The sequence below is a fragment of the Ascaphus truei genome, chromosome 5, assembly GCF_040206685.1.
Source record: "Ascaphus truei isolate aAscTru1 chromosome 5, aAscTru1.hap1, whole genome shotgun sequence".
Classification (NCBI taxonomy): Eukaryota; Metazoa; Chordata; class Amphibia; order Anura; family Ascaphidae; genus Ascaphus; species Ascaphus truei.
In genome coordinates, this window is record NC_134487.1 from 92,449,691 (window position 1) to 92,475,221 (window position 25,531).

Sequence of the window (25,531 nt, forward strand, 5' to 3'; positions counted from 1 at the left end):
CTATGCTAAACTAGGTGTACTTTACAGGAACAAATCCATCCTAAGTCTGCTGGTCAGAAAGCATATTGCACAGCAGATGCTAATGCCAATTATCGACTATGGTGACATAGTATACGGCACGGCACTCCAAACCCACCTTAGCAAACTTGACACCCTCTACAATTCAATATGCCGTTCTATTCTCCTATGCAACTACAACACACATCACTTCGAAATGCTCAAAGAACTATATTGGTCATCACTTGAGTCTAGGCGCAAAGTTCATCTCTCCTGTCTTGCCTTCAAATACTTTCTGGGCAAGCTACCCATCTATCTGAACAAGCTCCTCACCCCTACCACATGCAGCACTTATCATCTAAGATCAGACTCCAAAAGGCTGTTCATGGTCCCAAAACTGGAACAACCTACCGGAGACTCACACCCACCACCAGTTTCAAAACTAAGGCTGTCTCACATTTTAATCTGGTCTGTAACTGTTACATACGCCTATAATATATACTACCTGTAACTGTGCATACAATGTCTTGTATATAATGTATACCCTGTATTTGTAACCATGTATTATTTGTCATCTTAACTCTATGCCCAGGACATACTTGAAAATGAGAGGTAACCCTCAATGTATTACTTCATGGTAAAACATTTTATAAATAAAATAAATAAACGTTTTCTATAAAAGATGTGTGCCGGGGGAAAGGCCGGAGTGTCCTTGTCCCGGCTGTCAGCATGTGCTGGCACTCCAGCGAGCTGTGCCTAACCCAGTTCGCAGGTAAAGACCTGCGGGATCATGGGCACACCTATTGCCCATGTTTCTGGGCCCTGTGTGAGGATCCAGAGAAGGCTTCCTTCTTAAGGGCAGATGAGCATAGGTCATTCAGGACCAAAAGAGGCTCAGTTAGTCTTGTTCATTACTTGTATCTCTTTTCTGCCTTGTCTACCCTTTTGTGTGATCCCATCCCCCTTCCCGGTCAGGAGGGTGAAGAAAATGCAACACGGAATACACAGAGAAAGCAGAGCTGGAGTCCCCGGCGGCGTCAGATGGTGAACATGAATAGGGTAAGAGAAGAACATAACAGACACAAGTGGAGGTACATTTTATATCTCACAATGTTAAAGGTTTTAATAGCCCATATAAAAGATGCATTACTTTCTCTGAGTACAAAAAGAGGAAAGCAGATAGCTTGCTCTTACAGGAAACTCACTTTAGCAAAACAAATTTCCCTAAAATTTTAGACAAAAACTTTAGACAATTCCACCTTGTCTCTGCTAAAGAGAAAAAGAGAGGAGTCGCTATACTGATCCACAATAAGTTGCCCTTCAAAATAGATCAAATGAAGAGAGACAAGGAAGGCATATTTTTGATAGTAGTTGGCACTATTTAAGGTAGTTGCCTAACACTGGCAAACATCTACGCCTCCTGTGAAAATTATCCTCAATTCTTCAAGACATTCTTCATAATCCTGAATAAAGTAGCAAAGGGCAACATAGGGGACCTTAACAAGACCATTGATCAGACATTGACAAAACATACCAGACCAGAAGGGGTAGGAACGAAGATACGGTGGCGCTGATGTCAAGAGTAAGAGACAAGCAAGTAGTAGACATTTGGAGGCAACAGCACCCTGGAGAAAAGGGCTTAATTTTCTACTCAAACTCGCACAACAGTTATACCAGAATTGATTACTTCTTTGTATCCAATAGACTGGTCCCAAAGATCTCCTATTCTAGGATCCATGATATTTCATGGTCAGATCACACACCCATAGAGCTACGGTGCTCACAAATTAAACTAGACAGCCCAGGAGCAAACTGGATACTTAACAAATCAATTATAAAGATCCCAGAGATAACCAAAATTCTTAAGGGGGAATTAGAGCAATTTTTTTAGGATTAATAGAGATAGCGTGAACTCCAACACAACCTTATAGGAGGCTCACAAAGCTACCCTTAGAGGCACATTAATTAATATAGCAGCCGGTAGGAAAATGAAAAGAGATACAAAATTAAACCAATTAAAAGCGAAGTTACACGAGCTCTATATCCTACATAGCAGAAACGGTAGCGATGATACCTTGCAGGAGCTACAGGACATGAGAATTTAACTAAATATGCTCCCCACTCCCAGGCTGAGAAAACGCTGAGTTGGTCGAAGAGGTCATTTAAAAAAAAAGCAAACAAGCCAGATACCCCGCTAGCTAACAAAATCCGCAGTAGGCACCCAAATCATAATATTCACTCCATTAGGACACTTGGGGGAGACTTGGTGCCTAACCCTAAACTCATAGTGGAGGAGTTTAATACATATTATGAAAAGCTTTACAATGGGGAGAAGGTGATGCATAACGCAAACACGACTAAAGCGCTAGAGAGCTTCTTGGCTGACTCGACCTTGCCTAGGTTGGATGGGGCGAAGCGAGAGTTCCTACAAAAAGATTTTACCTTAGAAGAGTTATTGCAGGTAGATAGAAATCTTAAACCCTCTAAAGCGCCAGGCCCAGATGGGTTCTCTAACCTATACTATAAAAAGTTTATTGGGATCCCAGCCCCCTACATGCTACGGATGTTCAACTCAGTCCTGGCAGGCGCTCCGTTCCCGGATCAGATGCTCCAAGCGCCCATCTCATTAATTTATAAGAAGGGCAAAGACCCCACAAATTGTCAAAGCTACAGGCCAATATCATTAATAAATTTGGATATCAACATCTACTCAAAATTATTGGCTAACAGATTGATTTCTATACTGCCTAGGCTGATTCACCCGGATCAAGTTGGATTTATTAGAGATAGACAAGCGGCCGACAATACTAGAAGAATTATAGACGTAATTGAGTTTACTAATGCCAACAAAATACCGGGGATAGTGTTAAGTCTAGACGCAGAAAAAGTCTTTGACAGGATAGATTGGCCATATCTGAATGCCACGCTTGGGGCCTTTGGTTTTGGGGGGAGAATATTAAGGGTAATCAAGGCATTGTATACTAAGCCGGCAGCAAGAGTAATACATCAAGGCTTTCCCTGAGCTTTTTAGAATTAAGAGTGGCACCAGACAGGGCTGCCCGCTCTCGCCCCTGTTGTTCGCCCTATGCATGGAGCCACTGGCTGTCCAAATCAGGAGCAACCCGGATATTTCGGGAATCCAAATAGTCTCAATCCCACAAAATGGTGTTATATGCGGATGATGTCATTCTGACATTATCACGACCTCTCACCTCTCTACCCAACCTATTCAGCCTACAGGGGAGATTTAATAGGGTGACAGGATTCAAAATCAATCAGTCCAAATCGGAAGCCCCAAGCTTAAATATGCCTAAAGATTTGGAAACGTCAATAGCACTAAACTTCAATTTCAATTAGCAGCCCAAGGCAATCAAATACCTTCGGATAAATATCACAAAAAATTACAAATCGCTATACAAGGCTAATTACCCTAAACTCTTGCAGTCCCTGAGAAGAGATATGGGAGAGTGGTCTTCGTATAATATCTCATGGATTGGAAGGATTTATAGCGTTAAAATGAATCTTCTGCCTCTTATTCTATATTTGTTTCAGGCTCTTCTGATCCCAGTAGTTATCGTGGACTTTGTCCATGCAATCTCGAATCTCAAAATGTATCTGGAAAAACAAGAAAACGCGTATTAAAGTGAAAATTCTACCAAGACCTACTTCGGCAGGTGGGCTGGCGGTACCTTGCTTGCTCTCGTATTACAAAGCGGCTCAATTATGTCAAATTGTACAGTGGCATACAGACCCTGGCATGCGAAGATGGGTGGTATTAGAGAGCAAAATGTAAGCCCCCTGGAGCTCCGTAATTTAATCTGGTACCCCAAAAGAAGGTTTAAAGCAATAAACAAATTTAGATGCTCACTGACTTCGAGGTATTCCCCTCTATTTGGTAACCCTGACTTTGCTCCGGGACTGGATAGCAAAAATGATAGAATATGGAGACAACATGAGTTTTGGAGACTGAAGGATTTGGAGGGTAGAATTACCATAAAAACATTTGATCAAATTAAGTAATTAAGGTACTAATGAGGTGGTACCTCACCCGAGTTAAACTCACAAAATTTGTCCCGTAGACACAAGGGGGTTGTGTCCAAAGCAATGCGGTGTGAGGATTGTCCGTCGGCCGCGCCCTCGTGACGCCCCCCGTGATGAGACGGGTGACACGTTGCAATACCAGGCTGAGGGACCCCGCACGGCCCACGCTTAGGCTCCACCACAGTGATGCGTCCCGTGACGAAGCGACTAATGCGCGCCGCTTTGCCAGGCTGGGGGACACCGCATGGACCTCACTCAGGCTTCGCCCTCTTGACGTCACGAGTGAGGCGCACCGCACGCAAGCTATGCGCAGGCGCTACCTTGGGCACACGAGGGGTTAATTGCAACAGCAATTATTCCCCACCTGCACTTCTCCCCGTCTCTGTTTACCAGTGGACTGAATATGTCTAGGGGCGGTGCTAATCATTTGTGTCTCCACCAATCCCCTGTCAGATAAATGGAGAACGTTCAAGACCACAGTCACTCTACCCAGGAGCGGTTACCCTACTAAAATCTCTCCAAGTACTACCCGGCAAATCATCCAGGAAGTCACAAAGAACCCCAAAGCAACATCCAATCATCTGCAGGCCACTCTCCCATTGGCTATCAGAAACAGACTGAACAAGAATGGTGTTGATGGAAGGATAGCCAGGAGGAAACCACTGCTCCCTAAAAAGAACATTGCTGCCCTTCTGAAGTTCGCCAAAGAGCACATAGATGATCCACAAGACTTCTGGCACAATGTTCTCTGGACAGATGAGTCAAAGGTAGAACTTTTTGGTCTCAATATGAAACATTATGTTTGGCGAAACCCAAACACTGTGTTTGAACAGAAGAACCTCATCCCAACCATCAAGCATTGTAGTGTGAGTGTGATGGTTTGGGGCTGCTTTGCTGACTCAGGACCTGGGCGGCTTGCCATCATTGACACAATCATGAATTCTGCATTGTATCAGAAGATTCTACAGGAGAATGTCAGTGGGACATGTAGCACGACAATGATCCTAAACATACAAGCAGATCTACAAAAGAATGTCTGCAGAAAAAGAAATACTGTGTTTCAAAATGGCCCAGTTAACGTCCAGACCCAAACCCCATCGAAATGTTGTGACAGGGCTTGAAGCGAGCCGTCCATGCAAGAAAGTATTCAAATGTCACTGCGTTGACGCAGTGCTGAAGGAAGGGATGGGCCAAAATTCCGCAAAACCAATATGAAAGACTGACCAGCAGTTACAGGAAACACTTAGTTGAAGTTACTGCATCGCAAGGTTACTAACTCTAAAGGTTCACATACTTTTTCACACATGGGATATTGAATATTTAATAATTTGTGGATAAATAAATGTTGATAAAGTATAATTTTTTGTGAGTGGTTCACAAACTTTTTCTTGCTATTGTGCACACACACACACACACACACACACACACACACACACACACACACACACACACACACACACACACACACACACACACACACACACACACACACACACACACACACACACACACACGTATTAGAAGGGGTGTAAATGACTGCAGTTAAATTATTAGGCTGTCACGAAAAGCTGGTCAAGTTATCAGACCAAATGGCTCAATGGAGCCGGTTAAGCCATCACACAGTATGAAGAAACCCATTCATGGAACTTCTCTCTACAGATGTGACTTAACCATGCTCCTCTAACATATCAGTATAGTGGGATTTTACATTTACAGTAAGGCAAAAATCAGCTGAAAACATTATACATAGGGATCCCTGTGTTTATTTTTTAACAAATCAGTACTTTTTTGTCTTACCAGTGTATTTATTCTATTAAAAAAAAATGTATGTGTTAATAATGAAAAACAACTGACACGAATAGTGGTGTTTATCAGTGCATGTATTTTTATTTTCAAACTACTCATGTGTTGCCTTTGTCTACCATGCAAGAAAGTATTCAAATGTCACTGCGTTGAAGCAGTGCTGAAGGAAGGGATGGGCCAAAATTCCGCAAAACCAATATGAAAGACTGACCAGCAGTTACAGGAAACACTTAGTTGAAGTTACTGCATCGCAAGGGTACTAACTCTAAAGGTTCACATACTTTTTCACACATGGGATATTGAATATTTAATAATTTGTGGATAAATAAATGTTGATAAAGTATAATTTTTTGTGAGTGGTTCACAAACTTTTTCTTGCTATTGTGCACACACACACACACACACACACACACACACACACACACACACACACACACACACACACACACACACACACACACACACACACACACACACACATCATACTTCACCAGCAGCAAGGATGGCAAAAAAGGACCCAGCACTCAGAGATGAACGCACAAAAATGTTTATTCAGAGATAAACAACACAAGTCCAACGTTTCGATCCACACAACTGGATCTTTCACAGGGGGTGAGAAAGATCCCGTTGTGTGGATCGAAACGTTGGACTTGTGTTGTTTATCTCCGAATACACGTTTTTGTGCCTGCATCTCTGAGTGCTGGGTCCTTTTTTGCCATCCTTGCTGCTGGTGAAGTATGCTCTATTTTATTTATGGCCTTAGCACCAGACTATTATTTGCTTATACAGGAGTGCCAGTGACTGCTTTTTCTTTTTCTTATAAATATATACATATACATATACACACACACACACCCCTACACATTCTATATACAGTACATATATATATTCAAGAAATTATCTAAGCGCATACTGTGAGGGGGGAAAAACACCCTTTCAATTCACAGGGATCGAATATGCTATATTGCTCTCAGCTGATGTGGAGCTTATCCCAGTCAGACGCTACGCATTTATATTGGGGGTTTTATATAGCTAAATATAGCTAAATGTTCTTTATGCATTAACGGAAAATAAATAATGTTCTGCTTATCATTGGAAAAAAGTGCCCTGGCTTGACAAAGATGGACCTCAGGGGCACTTCTTCTTCAGTAGATTGGTTCAAGCATTGCACCAGATGAGGTATAATAGGGATTTATTGGTACATGCATGATGGTATACACAGGTCACAGTCCCTGAATGCAGTACCCAGACTTTAGGGCTTGACTATGTCTCTTCATAAATACCTTACCTGGCCTCAGCCTACTCCCTCTGGGGAGAGGCTCTCTGCTGCGTCCTCACATTCTGAAGTACAGCCCACAACTCCCACTAAACATTACTCTATTATTCTAACTTTTTTTCAGGCATACAAAATTGTCACATTTCTGGGCGAGCAACTGTCCTACTACCCTCCTCTCTCATCAATTCACACTCTCCTCCTCTCACTCAATCCCCCGTTCTCTCACTCAATTTGTGTATATAAACCCTGGCTGTGCTCAAAGCTGTGACCATGCAGCAAGCTTAAGCCTATAGGGAACCATGTTAAAAATGGTTTTTGAGGCAAAAAGTGACACTGTGTGCTCATTTGCATGTCATTTCCCAGAATCCCTTGCTGCAGTGGAAGTGCTGTATGCTGGGTGATAATGGGGAAAGGCGGGGTTGCAGACCTGCCTAAGACATGCAGATGAGCATGTAGTTGTATTACACACACACACACACACACACACACACACACACACACACACACACACACACACACACACACACACACACACACACACACACACACACACACACTGTATGGGGTGTGTGTGTTTCATTTGGTGTAGTAATATGGCAATACATTACATAAATAGCTAATAAGTAAGGACTAAAATAGTAAAAAACACAATAACTTTTTGTTTTACATTTATTTTGCCAAAACAATAAATGCCCTGAACGCTAAGATTACACAATATACGTACGTCAACTACTAACTTAGTGAGTTAACTAGTGTAAATATATTTTCTTATTTTAAACACTTAAAGGACATAACTTCCTCTGCATTAAGTGGAGAATTAAATGCTGTCAGTTTCTCTCCCCGGGAGCTGGCACTCGTTTGTTCCGGAAGGTCCCGGGACACTTCTCTTTACAGAAGACTTTTATCGTCTTCTGTAGCTTATTTAATTTAACTTCTCCCTACTTTTCCTTGTTTATTTGCTCCTTAGGCCGCGGCCCCAGTACCTTCTACAGCAGTCTTGGCATGCGCTGTGTTTTCAAGCACCGACCCCCCCCCCCCCCCCCGTCATTACCTTGTCGCGCAAATTTCCCCAGCGGCGCTCAACAGGTTTTCAGTGAGACAGTGAAATTGAGCTTACAGTTTGCAACGCAGGCGTGGCCACGACCCCGCCGGCAGTTCAGCCAATGAGGGCGAACCAACCGCGTGAGGTCATGACCATGCCCCTGCAAAACCCCTGCCACGCCCCCTCCCGTCGCAATCTCTCCCTCTCTCCCAGGACCGCAGATCGCTGTGAAGCACTGTGCACGCGCCGCCCCTCCCTCCCCCCCGCCGCTGCTACAGTGCTGACTGGGACCGCAGCCTTAGGCTGAGCTCAGACAGAAAACGATGCGGCGTGGCAAATTTGGGTTTGCCCAAATTTGGGTTGTGCGGTGGGAGTTTTCAAACGGAAAACTTCGCCGGCAGCAAAGTGCAGAGTTCCCGCGCCCTCACGGTGCCCTTCTTCTCTCTGCAGCTTTCCCACACCCTCACGGTGCTGGCCTGCTCTGTGCAGCTTTCCCGCGCCCTCACAGTGCCAGGCTGCTCTCTGCAGCTTTCCCGCGCCCTCACAGTGCCAGGCTGCTCTCGGCAGCTTTCCCGCGCCCTCACAGTGCCAGGCTGCTCTCTGCAGCTTTCCCGCGCCCTCACGGTGCTGAGCGGCTCTCTGCAGCTTTCCCGCGCCCTCACGGTGCTGAGCGGCTCTCTGCAGCTTTCCCGCGCCCTCACGGTGCTGAGCGGCTCTCTGCAGCTTTCCCGCGCCCTCACAGTGCCAGGCTGCTCTCTGCAGCTTTCCCGCGCCCTCACGGTGCTGAGCGGCTCTCTGCAGCTTTCCCGCGCCCTCACGGTGCTGAGCGGCTATCTGCAGCTTTCCCACGCGCTTTTCCTTGCTTAGGCTGAGCTCAGAAAGCCTACTACATTACGTTGCGTCCACGTTTGCACGCCTCTCTCTGTCTGCTGGGCAATGTGTGCTCATCCCCAGCAGACTAAATGATGCGACGTGGAGGCGGGACTTACGTCATCCATTTAATTTAAAAAAAGAAACAAAGTGTGTGTGGAATGTAATGGCAAAATACACGTGACGCGGCTGCCGCTTGAAATGACAACTTCAGTTGTCTCCTTCAAGTGCAGCCGCGTCAACGCTGTACTTCGCCGCTAGGAGTCGTTTCTTGTTTGACAACTCCCATTGTCAAACCTACAAAAGTGCCGAACGTGCGCAAGCACGTACGTAAGCGTGCGCACGTCGCGTAACAGCCTGTCTGAGCGGGGCCTCAGCAGAGAGGGGCACCTTCTTCACGCGCTGCCGGAAGTCTCCACATTACTTTTAGAAACTCTTGTGCATTATCATTTTATCTATGAATAACTCTCATCCTTAAAGTTCCCTAAAAAAGGCCAATTATAGGAAATTAGAGAAACCTCCACCAATCCTTTAACAATATCATGTCATGCCCCTGAATGCCAGGTCTACTGGTTAATGGGGGGGGGGGGGTGCATTTCAGAAAAGATGCATGTGAATGGCTTGTGTGATGAAAGATGCATTCACTTGAACGCTTTGTGTCACTGCTAATCCACATTAATCTGAATGATTTATACTCCAATTGAATGAGCAACCTTCAGGCACCTACACAAAAATGAAATCATGAGTGGGGTAGGACTAGGAGGAAGATAATTTAATGCAGAGTACAAATAGAAAATGGAGGGAAGCAGGACACTGCGAAAATGGAGGGAAGCAGGACACTGCGAAAATGGAGGGAAGGGGGACACTGGGAAAATGGAGAGGACACTGGGAAAATGGAGGGAAGGGGGACACTGGGAAAATGGAGAGGACACTGGGAAAATTGAGGGAAGGAGGACACTGGGAAAATGGAGAGGAGGACACTGGGAAAATGGAGGGAAGGAGGAAGATAATTTAATGCAGAGAACAAATAGAAATAGAAAATGGAGGGAAGCAGGACAGTGGGAAAATGGAGGGAAGGAGGACACTGAGAAAATGGAGGGAAGGAGGACACTGGGAAATGGAGGGAACTCTGGTTATATTTGTGTACTGTACATTGCGGAGTTGGCAGCAGTGGTCTCACCATGTACAGCATCCTCTTGGCGGGCGGTATGACATTAGACCGATGTAAATTGTGAGCGTCCACAACCTCCTTGATGAAGTCAGGGTCTGTGATGGCGGTAGGCATCGCCACCTCCGCGGGCGGGACACTGAGGAGCACAATGAGCAGCCACCACATCTCCCCGCTCACACAATGCTGCTGATCTCTGCCTGTGTGCCTGTATGTGTGCAACCCAATGCCGGTGTGCTGCTGTATCGGTATATGTGCAACCCAATGCCGGTGTGCGGATGTATCTGTATATGTGCAACCCAATGCCGATGTGCTAATGTCGGTGTTGATATGTACGTGTGCTGTTCTGTGTCTGGGTCCCAACTAATGACTGCTGAGTGTACAGTACGTGTGTGATTACTGAGTGTACAGTATGTGTGCGTATACTGATTAATGAGGGTATACTGATTACTGAGTGTACAGTATGTGTGTGTGTATACTGATTAATGTGTGTATACTGACTGTGCTAACATCTACTGTAAATGTACACTGCTGCTTACTGAGTGAATACTGACTTTTTTGATGACTGTCTATGTGCTGATTCGTCAGCACTCTGTCTACAATGTACAGTGATCCCCCAACCACATTTCTTAAACGTCTTAATATTTTTTTAATCATCTTCATCTCTGACTTATAAGACACAAATATCCAAGTTGGCATAAAGGTAACCCAATTACTGCAATCCCCTCTTGCCATGCCCACTAAATTGCCTGCGCAAACTTTAATTTGGGTATTTTTTTTAGGTATCTGACATGTAAATGTAATGTTTATCAACGTGTTACTTAAAATGTCTCAGACTAACATGAAGTTCCCTGTAATGAAAAAAAAAATACATATACATTTGTGTAATTTTCGTGTGTTGTGGTTAAAGATTTAAAATTACATGAAAGAAATATGAATTTACTACATTTACTAATGTTGTAATATAACATTTAATATTTGATATTCCCGCAAGTGGATTGTGTAAATAGTGGTTTGCACCCCATCACAAATGCATGGTAACGCCCTAAAAATGTATCATGACTTTGTAGAACTCTAACTCGTGTAGCTAATCTATGATAAAATACTACTGGCTAGGGCTAATTATTTCTAAAAATAAATAAATAAATAATAATAAAAAAATTTTTTAAACTGGTTGTGGATGTGAGAGTCTCCGGTAGGATGTTCCAATTTTGGGGTGCACGGTAAGGGAAGGAGGAGCGGCCGGATACTTTGTTGAGCCTTGGGACCAGGAACAGTCTTTTGGCGTCAGATCTCGGATGATAAGTGCTGCATGTGGTAGGGTGAGGAGCTTGTTCAGATAGACGGGTAGCCTGCCCAGAAAGTATTTGAAGGCAAGACAGGAAAGGTGAACTTTGCGCCTAAACTCAAGTGATGACCAATCTAGTTATTTGAGCATTTCGCAGTGATGTGTGTTGTAGTTGCATTGGAGGACAAAACGGCATATTGAATTGTAGAGGGTGTCAAGTTTGCTAAGGTGGGTTTGGGGTGCCAAGCCGTCTACTATGTCTCCATCTTAATATATAAAATCGAAAGGTTGGTGCTAGCTGCGGTGAATGTGATTGGTCCTCAGCCTCTGGCCAATCAGATTGGTGGGTCTTACGTCACCCAACTGCCACTCTCTTCCCCCTCGGCCACACACACACACACACAATCTCTCTCTCTCCTCTCCCCCCCCCCCCCCATCACACTCACCTCCCTCCCCGGCGCTCACTTTCCCTCCCCGGCGGGGGGACAGGCAGTGGGCAGGCAGCCTGCAGCTGCCTCGCGGCGCCGAGTGCCTAAGATGACGGCGCCCGGAAGGACCCCCTTCCTCCCTCGCGGCGCCGAGTGCCTAAGATGGTGGCGCCCGGAAAGAGAGGTGACATATCTGTGTGTGTGTGGGACACTGTGTGTGTGTGTGACACTGTGTGTGTGTGTGACACTGTGTGTGTGTGTGACACTGTGTGTGTGTTTGTGTGTGTCACTGTGTGTGTGTGTCACTGTGTGTGACACTGTGTGTGTGTCACTGTGTGTGTGTGTGTGTGTGTGTGTGTCACTGTGTGTGTGTGTGTCACTGTGTGTGACACTGTGTGTGTGTCACTGTGTGTGTGTGTGTGTGTCACTGTGTGTGTGTGGGACACTGTGTGTGTGTGGGACACTGTGTGTGTGTCAGACACTGTAGGGTGGGAACCGGAGCTGCGCATGGGGGGGGGGAGGAGCCGAGAGAGAGGGGGGAGCGGAGAAACATACAGGGGGAGTGGAGAGGAGGGACCCGGAATATTTTAAGCAACCCCCCCCTCCTTTCCACTGCCCCCCCCTCCTGTCCAATGCCCCCCCCCTCCTGTCCACTGTCCCCCCCTCCTGTCCACTGTCCCCCCCCACACCCCTCCTGTCCACTGTCCCCCCCACACCCCTCCTGTCTACTGTCCCACCCACCCCTCCTGTCCACTGTCCCCCCCTCCCCTCCTGTCCACTGCCCCCCCCCCTCCTGTCCACTGTCCCCCCCCTCCTGTCCACTGTCCCCCCCCCACCCCTCCTGTCCACTGTCCCCTCCACCCCTCCTGTCCACTGTCCCCCCCCCCACCCCTCCTGTCCACTGCCCCCCCTCCTGTCCACTGTCCCCCCTTCCTGTCCACTGCACCCCCCCTCCTGTCCACTGCCCCCCCTCCTGTCCACTGCCCCCCCTCCTGTCCACTGCCCCCCCTCCTGTCCACTGTCCCCCCTCTTGTCCACTGTCCCCCCCTCCTGTCCACTGTCCCCCCCTCCAGTCCACTGTCCCCCCCCCTCCTGTCCACTGTGTCCCCCCCCCCATTCTCCCCCGCCCTCCTAGCGGGAAATTGAATTCACGGGCAACGCCGGGTCTCTCAGCTAGTAGTCGATAATTGGCATTCACATCTGCTGTGCGATGCGCTTTCTGACCAGCAGGCTTAGGGAGGATTTATTCCTATAAAGTACACCCAGTTTGGCATAGGCTTTGGATGTCAAGGTATAAATGTGCATCCCGAATGTTAAGTGTGAGTCAAACCATATGCACAGGTATTTAAAACTAGTAACAGGAGTTAGGGTGGTGTTAGCGTTGTTTCTGATCTGGAGCTCAGTCACTGGAATATTTAAAAATTTAGTAATATAGTAAACTGGATATGTTTACCAATCCGGCGCTCAGAAGAATATAAGCTGCTGGGTAATGTGCTGTATAATGCTGTATGCCTCTCTATATCTCATATAGAAGGGCAAGAGGAGGGAACAGGCAATCCGATCATCAATGTGAGTGGGCATACATATAAAGCCTCTCCTAAACAACTGGCTCACATATGAGCTCTAGCAAGGTTGTATTGAAACTCACAGTTCATGATGTTAGTGCGGCCGTCCTTGTTGGATGAAAAAAATCCTCCGTCCGTGCTGACACACCGCAACCTGCAGATGACTCCCCGGTCCCGGTGGGTGGTCAGCAACCGGCAGGGAATGTAACACTTCAGCTAATCCAGCAGCCCGGCGTGCTGCCGATGACGTCACGAGCAACAAATATCCACACACAGGAAGAATCTGTGCACCGCCGGAGAAAATATGCAGAGGCTGGGATGTGTGATCGTGGATTCTTTATTAATGGAGCATAGCAGCAGAGTCTCTGGCTCTAATGCTATTAATGGAGCATAGCAGCGGTGTCTAAAGAGGATCTGGCGGATACTCTTTAGACACCGCTGCTATGCTCCATTAAGAAAGAATCCACGATCACACATCCCAGCCTCTGCATATTTTCTCCGGCGGTGCACAGGTTCTTCCTGTGTGTGGATATTTGTATTTAAAAATGTAGTCTAGGTCCCAAATACCATTGTTACAGTCTTGTCAGTGTTTAAAAACAGTTTGTTTTGGGAAATTCAGTTTTCGAGTCTCAAAAATTCAGACTGAAGTATGTGTTGGAGGTCAGAGAGGCTATGGCTGTGTGCATACAGGATTGTGTCATCTGCATACATGTGTATTGAAGCTTCCTTACAAGCTGTGGGAAGATCATTGATGAACACTGAGAAGAGTAGGGACCCCAGAACAAACAATGTGAACAGACAGAAACCAAGGCGCTTACTCTAAGGCTAAGGCCCCGCTCCCAGAGTCAGCGCACCCGCACTGCAGACAGACGGTGCGCTGAGATACACAGACCGCGATATGCGGTCTGTAGGGAGCGGGAGGTGGGCGGGAGTGGGAGGCTTGACAGGGAGGGGGGGCGTGGCTTGAGCGGAGGGACCCGCTACTCTCCCCCCACCCTCCCTCCACGGACTCGGGCTGGAGCTGCTGAGGGTAACTTTAAACACACACACGCAGGCACTCATACACACACACACACACACAGACAGAGGCAGGCACTCACGCACTCGGGCACACACATACACACACAGACAGGCACGCACGCAGTCAGACACACACACAGACAGGCACTCACCTGCTTTCACTCCACACTCCTCCCCGCTCCCCGAAGCCTCTCCTCCTCCCGAAGCCTCCCCTCCCCATTGGCTCACAGCCACACCACGTGACGCGTCAACGCTAGGAAACACCATTCTCTTGTGTCTCCTAGCGGCTGACGCGCCACAGCGTGTAGTCAGCTGTGCCGCCAGGGGGGACCGGGACCGGCTCGCGAGGATTCCCCTGCTGGTGGGGAACTCGCGACATGGCCGCCCGCGCCAACGAGCGCAGCGGGACCGAGGCCTAACAGCCTCAAAGAGCCTGAGGAAGCCGTCATTGGCGAAACGCGTTGCTCCTACCATCCATACCTTTTAGGACCTAAGAGGCTACCGTAGCAGTGCGCTCCTGCCTGTTCACTTGGGAGCTCTCACGCAGCACCGGACGCGGTAGGGAGGGGGACCGTAAACCACAGCGGGAGCGGACACGCCGTGGATCTCTCCAGTGTCTTTCTATGCGAGTGAGTGCTATTTTATAATAATGGAGGAATGGGAGAAATTCCCAGAAGCGGCGCTTCAGCAGATGAGGTACAAAGATAAATGGTGTATACTTATAACCAAGATGCGGAGAGGTATATAACAACTGTTAGGAGTATTGGACCCAGTGCAAGAGCAGGGATATGTCATGAGATATAATGTCTTTTAGTGAGGGAGTATTCAATGTTTTATGGCACCTCACAAGACACAAAAACTCTTACCTGCAGCACTGTTACCGGTCAGCAACTCCCCTTAGATCCATTGATGGGGAGATAAAATACTCACTTCCTTGATCCTTTCTCCATGGGTGCGTGCATCACGCAGAGTAAGTAAACAAGAGCTTGAAATCCAAAGATTTGCAGCGGAGCACAGCTGAAGGATGGGGCCAGCACCAGCAGTGAAGGGTTAAAAATATAAATTTATTAGTACATGGTATGAACGGGGGGGTAGACAGAACACACTCTGACGCGTTTCAGGCTATGCAGCCCTTTATCAAAGCTCTTTGATAAAGGGCTGCATAGCCTGAAACGCATCAGAGTGTGTTCTGTCTCCCCCCCGTTCATACCATATACTAATACATTTATATTTTTAACCCTTCACTGCTGGTGCTGGCCCCATCCTTCAGCTGTGCTCCGCTGCAAATCTTTGGATTTCAAGCTCTATTTTATAATAAATTGTTATATATTATATTCCCACATACTCTCCTTGTCCATTTTCTGACAGGGGCCCCACGCTGTGACGAGGGGATAAGCACACCAGCCTGTTTGGATCCATTACTGAGGGATTTCCAAAAGACAACTGTGGGAGAGTGGATACTTAACACGAACCTGCACCAAAAATTTCAAAGATACCAATTGATGTACATCACTCACACTAGGCCGTGTGAGTAGTTTTTATTCTCCATATCAGTTTATATTCCCCATACCCCCCCAATGTGGGTGTTCTGTTAAATCTACACACCTACCAGTGTGCGGTTGACATCATACTCCACCTTCTATTGACTCAGAAATCTGAGTAGTTCTTCATTCTCAAGTCAGAGTGCGCTCACCTTATCTCTTTTTGTTAGCCCCAGAACAGAGCCTTGCGGGACCCCACAGGTGATATCCAAGGGGTTGGCGTTAGAGCCTGAAATGGACACATGTTGGAATCTCCCTGATCAGTAGGACTGAAACCAGTTTAAAGCATGCTTCCCTATTCCAGAGCACTGGAGTTTGTTAAGCAGGATAGCATGATCAACAGTATCAAAAGCCTTTGCAAAATCAACGAATATTCCATAATAATCCATTCCACACTGGATTTCATTGCAAACTTTTAGAAGGGTAGTTACGGTGGAGTGTTTGGGGCGAAAGCCAGATGAGAATTGGCTAGGGAAATTTGTCTTGGTATAGTAATCGCTTAATTGTGATTGAACACATTTTTCCATGACTTTGGATAGTACTGGTAGAAGAGAGGTTGGCCTGTAGTTTGAGACAGTGTTTTTGTCCCCACTTTTGAAGATTGGGACAACTCTGGCAGTTCTCCAGATCTCAGGGATATGGCCTGAAGACAGGACAGAGTTGACTAGGGAAGCAATTGGTTTGGCAATGGCTGGGGTACCAAGTCTTAGGAACATAGATTGTAGTAAGTTAGGTCCACATTGGCTGCTTAGTTTTAATTTGAGGAGCGCTAATGTAATCTCCTCTTTGGATACTGGGCCAAATTGAAAATTGTGGGCATTGTTGGGAGGGGGTGGGACTATAGGGGTACTCCCAGGATGAGATTCATGTTTGTGGTTTGGGTTGCGTTTCGCTAATAAGTTAGTGGCACACCCCACAAAGTAGTCATTGTTGTGAATCAACATCAAAGAAAAGGGCTTTCAATTAGAAATGTCAATTTGGTCTTACAGTCAGACAACATGAGAAGTCCACTGGGAGAGCAAGATGCAGAACCAGGAATCAGGACCAGGTGATTGCAGACAGTGAGTATACAGTATGTGTTGTAATTGTCCATATCTTTCTATTACTTACAGCAGTGGTGTGCAAACTGGGGGGTGTAAGAAGCCGCCGGAGCCAAAGTAAATAAGTTTACAGAGAGGCCTTCGCTGCTCCCCCGGCACTTAATTTATGTGTGTTCGGGAAGCGCGCGGGGCCTCTAAACCCCGCGCGCTTCCCGAAGGCATTTAAATTAAGTGCCGGGGGGACGGCGAAGGCCTCTGTAAACCTCAGTTACCTTGGCTCCGGTGGCTTCTTACAAGCGTCACCATGGCAACACGGCGTCAAATGATGCCGCCGCCAAAGCAAAGAGGGGGGGTGGGGGGACACGGAGAGAGGGGAACTGCCAGCAGGAGAAAACGTTTACGCTCCCCTGACTTACAGTATATCTTACCCAAACCAGTGCCTTTCATTTACAGTGCTTGCAACATTCTGTGGGACCCGTTGGAACTGAAGATCCTAAAATTCGAGATCATAATAAGCCTGTTCATGTTAATCTGATGTTTTCACTACAGACCCTGTAGCAGCTATAAACTTTAGGATATTTCCACGTATCTGTGACAAAGGAGCCCAATAATAAATCCCCAATGTTACATGTGAACATTGCATGGAACCTGGTAGGATTCCCAGGCTATGAAGAGCTGCAGATCCAGTCAGCTGCATTTCTGCATTTAACTTGAAATTGTTTTGCAGGAACAACCCAACACACCTCATGCAGAGAAGCAAATATTTTCCATTACACATATTCACCTAGGAAGTAGAACCGCTGTCCTGTCCCACATAAACTACTGTATTTAAAAAATGCCCTTAATCCAGGGTTGTACTGTATGTCTGACTGATCGCCTTTTCCGGGGTCAGGAAGGAATTTTTTACCTGTGACACAAATTGACCTCTGTGTCCAGGGTTTTTCGCCTTCTTCTGGATCAATAGCTTTACCTGTAATTATTTACCAAATACAAATAATTATGTCAAATATTCTGGCTCCGTGTTTTCATTTTGAAATGAGTAAAACATGTTCTAAAAGGAAATTGAAATGTTTTGTAATTGGATATGTATCGAGGAGTTTCCAAGCTTTGGAGGCTATTATCTGGGGACAAAACAATTGCACAAATCTTTGTGATATCAATTGAATTTTTTTTACACATCAAATATATCAAATACCCTTTATATATTGATAAGAGATCAATGCGAAAGTGTTGCAGTTTGGACAGCAAAAATTTGCACTACAACTTGTTTATTTAAATATTATTTACATCTTTAGTTGCAGAACTTCATAGACCAACAATAAATAAAAAATACCTTGGTTTGTCTTGGGATTCATATAAGTGCCTAATGTATTAGTGAGCAGGATTATGTTACTGGAAGGATCTATGAAACCTCACCCATTTTCTTAAATTGAAAATGAAAAAAGTTAACAAACAGTACTGTATAGGATATTCTGATCATACCTATATCAGTATTATTTTTTGTTTACTTCAACTTGGAACCAATAGCAAATTTCACGTCTTGACATTTCACACTTGACATTTATCAATATACTGTATCCAAGATTGGAAGTGACCCCAATATTTTGGAATACACAGAATGGCCAGCTCATCAATTATTGATTACAATACAGTTACATCTGGATAAGCATCCAATCACACTGTAATCTCAAATTTTAGAACTATACAATAGCTTTTACTTTATGCATAAAAGCTTGCAATTCAAATATAAACAAATCATTCTTATCTCAATTCTATCCTGTTAATTTTATATTATTACTCATCCTTTTATAATAGTTCAAAAAAAGGGGTCTGTCTATACAACAAAAAACAAAGAACCCCAAAGCTACATTCAGTATGATAAAATACACAGTGAAATATATATATATATATATATATATATATATATATATATATATATATATATATATACAGTGGTCGACAAATCACAAAAAAATCTACTCGCCACCTAGTACCACACGTGTGCTGCTTGGGCCAATAGGAGCTCGCCACGATGTTAAATCCACTCGCCCGGGGCGTGCAAATGTATAGGTTTGTCGAACAGTGTGTGTGTGTGTGTGTGTGTGTGTGTGTGTGTGTGTGTGTGTGTGTGTATATATATATATATATATATATATATATATATATATATATAATCTCTTGAAAAAGGGTCATTACTGTAAGTTAAACCCTTTGGCCAACACGTTATAAGCCTGGTAGCCACATCAAGGCATGACCATAAGCAGGTCCTAACACTAACTGATAAAAATTCTTATTTACCTCTATAATTAGAGGAAGCATGATCACACTGGATCTGTCACAACCAGCTGCATGCAAGACCTGCTCACTTGGAAAGTGGGGAGGGGTGACCTTAAACCCTGGAAGGGAGGGGCCACTGACCTCCAAAACATCTGACACCAGCTGGACAAAGTTAATAAACACACAGATACCCACAAGCTTTAAGGAACCCCCCCCCAAAAAATAAATAAATATATATATATATATATATATATATATATATATATATATATATATATATATATGTGTGTGTGTATCAATTGGAGTGCTAGTGGGCGTGGCTAAATGTATATAACAAAAAACAAGCCCAAAGCTACATCCAATATGACAAAAATATACAGTGAAATACCTATATCTGTTGAAAAAAGGGTCATTTAGTTAAACCCTTTGGCCAAAGCATTTTAAGCCTGCAAGCCATGACCAAATATTGCAGGTGCTAACACTAACTGATTAAAATTCTTATTTACTTCTATAGTTAGAGGAAGAATGATCGCATTGGATCTGTCACAACCAGCTGCATGTCAAAGAAAGAACTGCTTACTTGGAAAGTGGGGAGGGGCGAGCTTAAACCCTGGGAGGGAAGAGCCACTAACCTCCAAAACAGCGATATATATACTGTATGTGGTTTTTGTTTTTTGAGCTTCCTGGGTATCTGTGTGTTTATTTTATTTTTTAGATCGTAGGACTCACTTCTCTGATGTAAGAAGAAGCTTGTTTGATGTAACAGATAAGCTGCCACTGAGATGGATATTATCAGGACCACGGCTGCCACGCCAAGAGACACATGCAGGATATTCTTTGATGGATTGTTTGGTGCAGCAAATGGTTGAACTTGATGTACAGGCGTGGTCCTGATAATATCCATCTCAGTGGCAGCTTATCTCTGTTACACCAAACAAGCTTCTTCTTACATCAGAGAAGTGAGTCATACGATCTACACTTACTTTACAACACCAGCGACAAGAAAGGACAGCCTTTCAAAGTCCAACGCCACAATAGATTAGCACAGCACCTCTCTGACCACAGTCCCCCAAAAATCCCAGTGAAACAGCCAATGACTTCTCATAGCAGACTTACAGCTACACAGCACAGCACCTGACAAACGGGTTACCCCCGAAACATTGTGTTGTGTCACTGTAAGTCTGCTATTAATGCCACTAAAAGATTTTGATACTACACTTGTGTCGGAAAGTTGTTTGAGTGTGGGGAGGGGTTACTTTGAATTTCTTCAATGTTTACTTATTTGGTATATCTAAAAATAACTAAATAGGTGTCTAATTTTGGTTTAAAGCCATCTATTGTATCCGCCATCACAGTCTCAATCAATTGGTCAGATTATTACAGACCGGTCAACTCACTGATGGTTTGTGAGTCTCACTGACTTTAAGCATCAGCATCACATAGATTTCACTTCAGTTCACTGATAAATGGCAATATTCTTCTGCTAATATGCTATTTATTTGGTCCACATTATTATCGTTTATTTATGAAGTGTCAACATATTCTGCAGCATGGGGTACAGTGTTATGTATATTACAAAAACAGTTACATACAGATTAGGACAAACATGCATAAACAGGTACAAAAAGGTAGTGAGGGCCCTGATTGTGAGAGCTTACAATCTATAGGAAATGAGGGAAAATGTTGAAACAAGAAAATCATTGTATAATATGGTTTGGCTCAGGTTAGACTATGGCCTAGTCCAACAGCTTAATCCATGAAGGTTTTTTTGGGGGGGGACGGACGGGGACGGACGGATGTTATACATGGTGGCCGCGCGCTCTAAAGACAGCCTCATAGAGGCACATCATTTTGATCGCAGACGCGATAACTATTGACGCGGCCTAAGGTTCACAGGAAACGGTGTATGTCTGACCAACTGTCATAATATTTGAGTGACTCCCCTAATATCACTGCATTAAAATCAGATTATGGTTTGATATACAGCTGACTTGCTGTGTGCTCATATAAAATGATGCACCAATATTTGAGTGGCTGCATGTTAATAACTGAATGCCTGGTTAACGACACAACAGACTTGCACACTTTCCCAAATATTAGGATAGGTCTCTTGGACTCTTATACAACAAAAGACAGGGGTGCCCAATGCTACATTCAATTGACAACACATATATGGTAATAAGTATAACGTTTAAATACTTCAATAATAATAATAATAACTTGGTTATTTAGTTTAACCCTTTGGCCAAAGCGTTGTAAGCCTGCATACCAAACGGCAAGGTATAACCAAAAATGCAGGTCCTACACTACACTGTGAACCCTTCCTTTTACCTCTGTATGAGGGGAATCTATTTTGATCTGGTTTGAAACTGATTGGCCGGCGAAGCCGGCCAATTCAGTTGAACAGCAATTCTACTTGTTACCAAGTAGAACAAAGATAAACCAGTCAAACAAAAATGAAATGAACCCAACAAGTGCACTGATGAAGTGCACTTAAAACAGAAGGGTTAAATCTGAAGAACCCTGATTGGTGGATACCGAGCAAAGCACCCCGCCTAACGCCCACTGGGAGGCAAACTCTGAAACCGTCCCAGTAGACTCGGCGTACGAGTACTCTGCCCGAATACGGGAGTGCACCAGCGCCCGGAACATGACCACGATGTTTGTCGGGACCCCCCCCTCCAAACACTGCTTCCTGGTTTTACAAATGGCTACCTTAGCCAATGCCAGGAGCAGGTTGACCAGGAGATCCCTAGGCTTATTTTCCCGGGACACTGGGCACCCAAAAATAAAAAGATGAGGTGAGAAGTGCAACCAGAACAGCAGGAGCAAGCTCCTCAAGAAGGAAAAGAGGGGTTGCAGTCTGGCACAACTCGAATAAATGTGATATACGGACTCCCGCTCGCCACAGAAGGGACAGGTGGCGGGGGAGTCCGTGAAGTGTGCCAAATACTCTCCTGTGCTCAGTGCTCCGTGGAGGACTCTCCAACTCAAATCCCCGGCGGGACGGGGAACCAAAGATGAATAGAGTTCCCTCCACCGGGGTCTCTCATCCTCGTTCGCTGGGAATACCCGCCTCCAGATGGTGTCTGGGCGGGTGACAAGGGCGAGGTAATGCACTATATGGAGCACCAGAGAATACAGGACTTTCCTCGGCATGCCGCGGAAACATGCCGGGGACATTTCCCCCAACTTGCTGAGGTTGGGGGAGAGAAGAGCCCGAGGGGGTTGCCGTGACCTTGGTTCTATGCAAAGATTCGGAGAGCCGAAGTTGATAGGATGACAAGGCTTTCCGGTCTGCAATACCCCCTCAATGAAGGTGCGGGAGTCGGGGTGTATGGCATCTTTAATCTCCTGGATCAAACGACAAGGGACGCGGGCAGAACGCAGATCCATACGGGGCGCGAGCACCTCTGCCCCTACCCAATCCCGCCGCTCATAGTCCAGGAGATCCCCGACTCTGGTCACCTGCGCCAGGATTAGCCGGCGGCAAATAGAGGGTGAATCCAACATCCGAGCCCCCACTGCCGGATTATACAGCAGGGGCTCGGCGAGGAAATCAATCCCCACAGCCTGTTTCTTCCTGGTCGCGGAGACCAGTTTCCAGGCCTTCAGTAAGTCCCGGTAGTATGCCGGCAGCTCCGAGAGGTTTCTACCTAAACCCTCGGGCCTGATGAAAAAGAGTTGCCGGTCATACCTCATATTGCGCAGCTGGCGAAAGAAAAAGGTTGCCAGCTGGCACCACTGCGGAGACGGATCTGCGAATAGGTATCTCTGCAGGTATTGGAGGCGGAAAGTGTGTAACTGGGAGCGGACACACACCACTCCCTGTCCACCCTCCTCCAAAGGGAGACACGCAACTCCCACAGAGACCCAATGCTTCCCCATCCAGAGAAAATCCATCAACTTCCTCTGGATCTTGTTGATAAATTCGGGGGTCGGACCCATGGCTATCAGCCGGTGCCAAAGCTGACTGGCCACTAGCTGATTAATCACCAGGGTTCTTCCCCTAAGGGAAAGCATTCTCGACAGATACACCCATGACCCCAGACGAGCAATGACCCGTTCTTCAAGATCACTGAAGTTTTCTGGGGCAGGGTCCTCTGCAGCAGACAGGTAGACTCCCAGATACTTGAGAGTATCGCTCCCCCACGAGATATTACGAAACGTGGGGGGCAAAGAGTCCACCTTTAAGGGACCCACCAAGATGCCGGAGCACTTGGACCAGTTGATCCGAGCAGAAGAGGCCGCGGTGTAGACCTCTTGACACTCCTGTGCCCGCTCTAGATCATCTAGGTCCTGGGCCACGAGGAGCACATCATCGGCATAAGCCGACAGGACTACCCGCATGTCGGGCTCCCGCAGCACCAGCCCGGTAAGCCTCTTCCTCAGTAGGCAGAGGAAGGGCTCAATGGCCAGCGCGTACAGTTGCCCAGACAGGGGGCACCCTTGACGCACTCCCCGACCAAACACAAAAGGTGCCGTCAGGGACCAGTTAATCTTCACCAGACACTCTGCAGAAGCGTACAGCATCTGGAGAAAGCCCACAAATTGTGAGCCGAAGCCAAACGCCCGCAGGGTCTGCATAAGGTAACGGTGATCCACTCTGTCAAACGCCTTCTCCTGATCTAGGGACAGGAAGGCGAGTGATAGACCAGTCCTCTGTGCGTAATGCATCAGGTCCCGGACCAGAAAAATGTTGTCATGAATGCTCCGGCCCGGGACAGTATAGGACTGGTCAGGGTGAATCACCTCTGCCAGTACGGACTTGAGCCTCAGCGAAAGCGCTTTGGCTACGATCTTATAGTCCGTGCTGAGCAGTGAGACCGGTCGCCAATTAGAGATCTGACGGAGATCCCCCTTCTTCGGCAGCAAAGACAGTATTGCCCGCCGACACGAAAGTGGCATCTCACCGATCTCCAGGGCTTCGGCTAGGACCTCGGTGAAATCAGGTCCCAGCATCTCCCAGAAAAACCGGAAGAACTCCACAGTCAGCCCGTCTAGCCCCGGCGCTTTTCCGCGGGACATGAGACTGAGGGCTTCAGAGAGCTCGGCCAGAGTCAAAGGTAACTCAAGCCGCTCCCTTCCATCCTCACCGACCGTGGGAAGCCCCTCCCATAAGACCCTGCATTTATCTGGCTGGATGGACTCCGGAGAGAAAAGATCTACATAGAATCTCCGGGTTCTGTCCCGGATGCTCTCCGGGTCAGTCAGAGGGGTACCGTCCTCTGCCAACAGGCATGTGATATGTCTACGGTTTCCCCTCTTTTTCTCCAGCGTGTAGAAGAGGCGCGACCCGCGATCCATCTCTCGAAGGAAGTTGATGCGGGATCGCACATACGCCCCCCCGAGCTCTCCGATCTTCCAATTCCCGGAGAGCGCACTTCCTCTCCATGTACATACTCTGCAGGTATTGGTCTCCCGCCACAGACAGCCGCTTCTCGAGATCGAGCACCTCCTCCCTGAGGGCCTCGATCTCAGCATCGCGCCGCCCGCTGGCACCTCTGGTGTACTCCTGACATACGAGGCGCAGATGAACCTTGCCCACGTCCCACCACTGCTCTAACGTGGCAAAGTCTGACCTGCAACCTCTCCAGGCCATCCAAAAGTCTCTGACCGACGTCGCAAACCCCTTGTCCTCCAACAACGAATTGTTGAAATGCCAATAAGCGGCCGAAGGTGCTGCAGGTAGCAGCATCAGCGTCACGGACGCACAATTGTGGTCCGAAAACGGCGCCAGCCTAATGGCACTGGACTGGGCTCGCGACAGGCTGTGGCTGGAAATATACAGTCTGTCGATCCGGGACCAGGACATCCGTTCACCCCTAAACACCCTAACATGGGTGAACTCAGTGGATGCCTCAGGATGTTGTTCTCGCCAGACGTCTACCAAGGAGTAGCGGGTGATGACCTCCCGCAAGGCCGACGCAGAACACGGGTGTGGCTCCTGACCATTCCGGTCCTTCCGAGCCTCGAGGGTACAGTTAAAATCACCCCCGAGCACCACGTATTCGTCCGCGTCGACTGTCTCCAGGTATTCAGACATTCTGACGAAGAACTGCCTTCTCAGGGGTCCGGTGGCAGGAGCATACACGTTCAGGAAATTAAACGTGTAGTCCTCGTGTCGGACCCTGATATGCAACAGGCGACCTGGAACAACAGCTTTGGCAAGCAG

The 25,531-nt window shown here is 46.6% G+C and overlaps 1 protein-coding gene and 1 long non-coding RNA gene across 4 annotated transcripts in view; one reads left to right on the forward strand and one right to left on the reverse strand.

The window, feature by feature from the left end:
- The window catches only part of GLIPR1 (GLI pathogenesis related 1), a 42,785-nt gene extending 32,010 nt beyond the window's left edge, over nt 1-10,775 (reverse strand). The window contains exon 1 of one of the 2 annotated variants that reach the window (XM_075600221.1): nt 10,210-10,775. In XM_075600221.1, the coding sequence (XP_075456336.1) occupies nt 10,210-10,365 (156 nt within the window). In that variant the 5' untranslated portion in view covers nt 10,366-10,775. The remainder of the gene's footprint in view (nt 1-10,209) is intronic. The other variant, XM_075600220.1, reaches the window with a different exon arrangement.
- A 1,152-nt stretch (nt 10,776-11,927) lies between these two features.
- On the forward strand, nt 11,928-18,045 carry LOC142495145 (uncharacterized). Of its 2 annotated transcripts, none has more exons than XR_012801672.1 (4): nt 11,928-12,097; nt 15,867-16,025; nt 17,029-17,100; nt 17,517-18,045. It is a non-coding gene; the product is annotated as an uncharacterized LOC142495145 (long non-coding RNA). The 2 variants fall into 2 exon arrangements; XR_012801671.1 differs by having other exon boundaries at nt 17,533-18,045.
- The last annotated feature ends 7,486 nt before the right edge of the window (nt 18,046-25,531 follow it).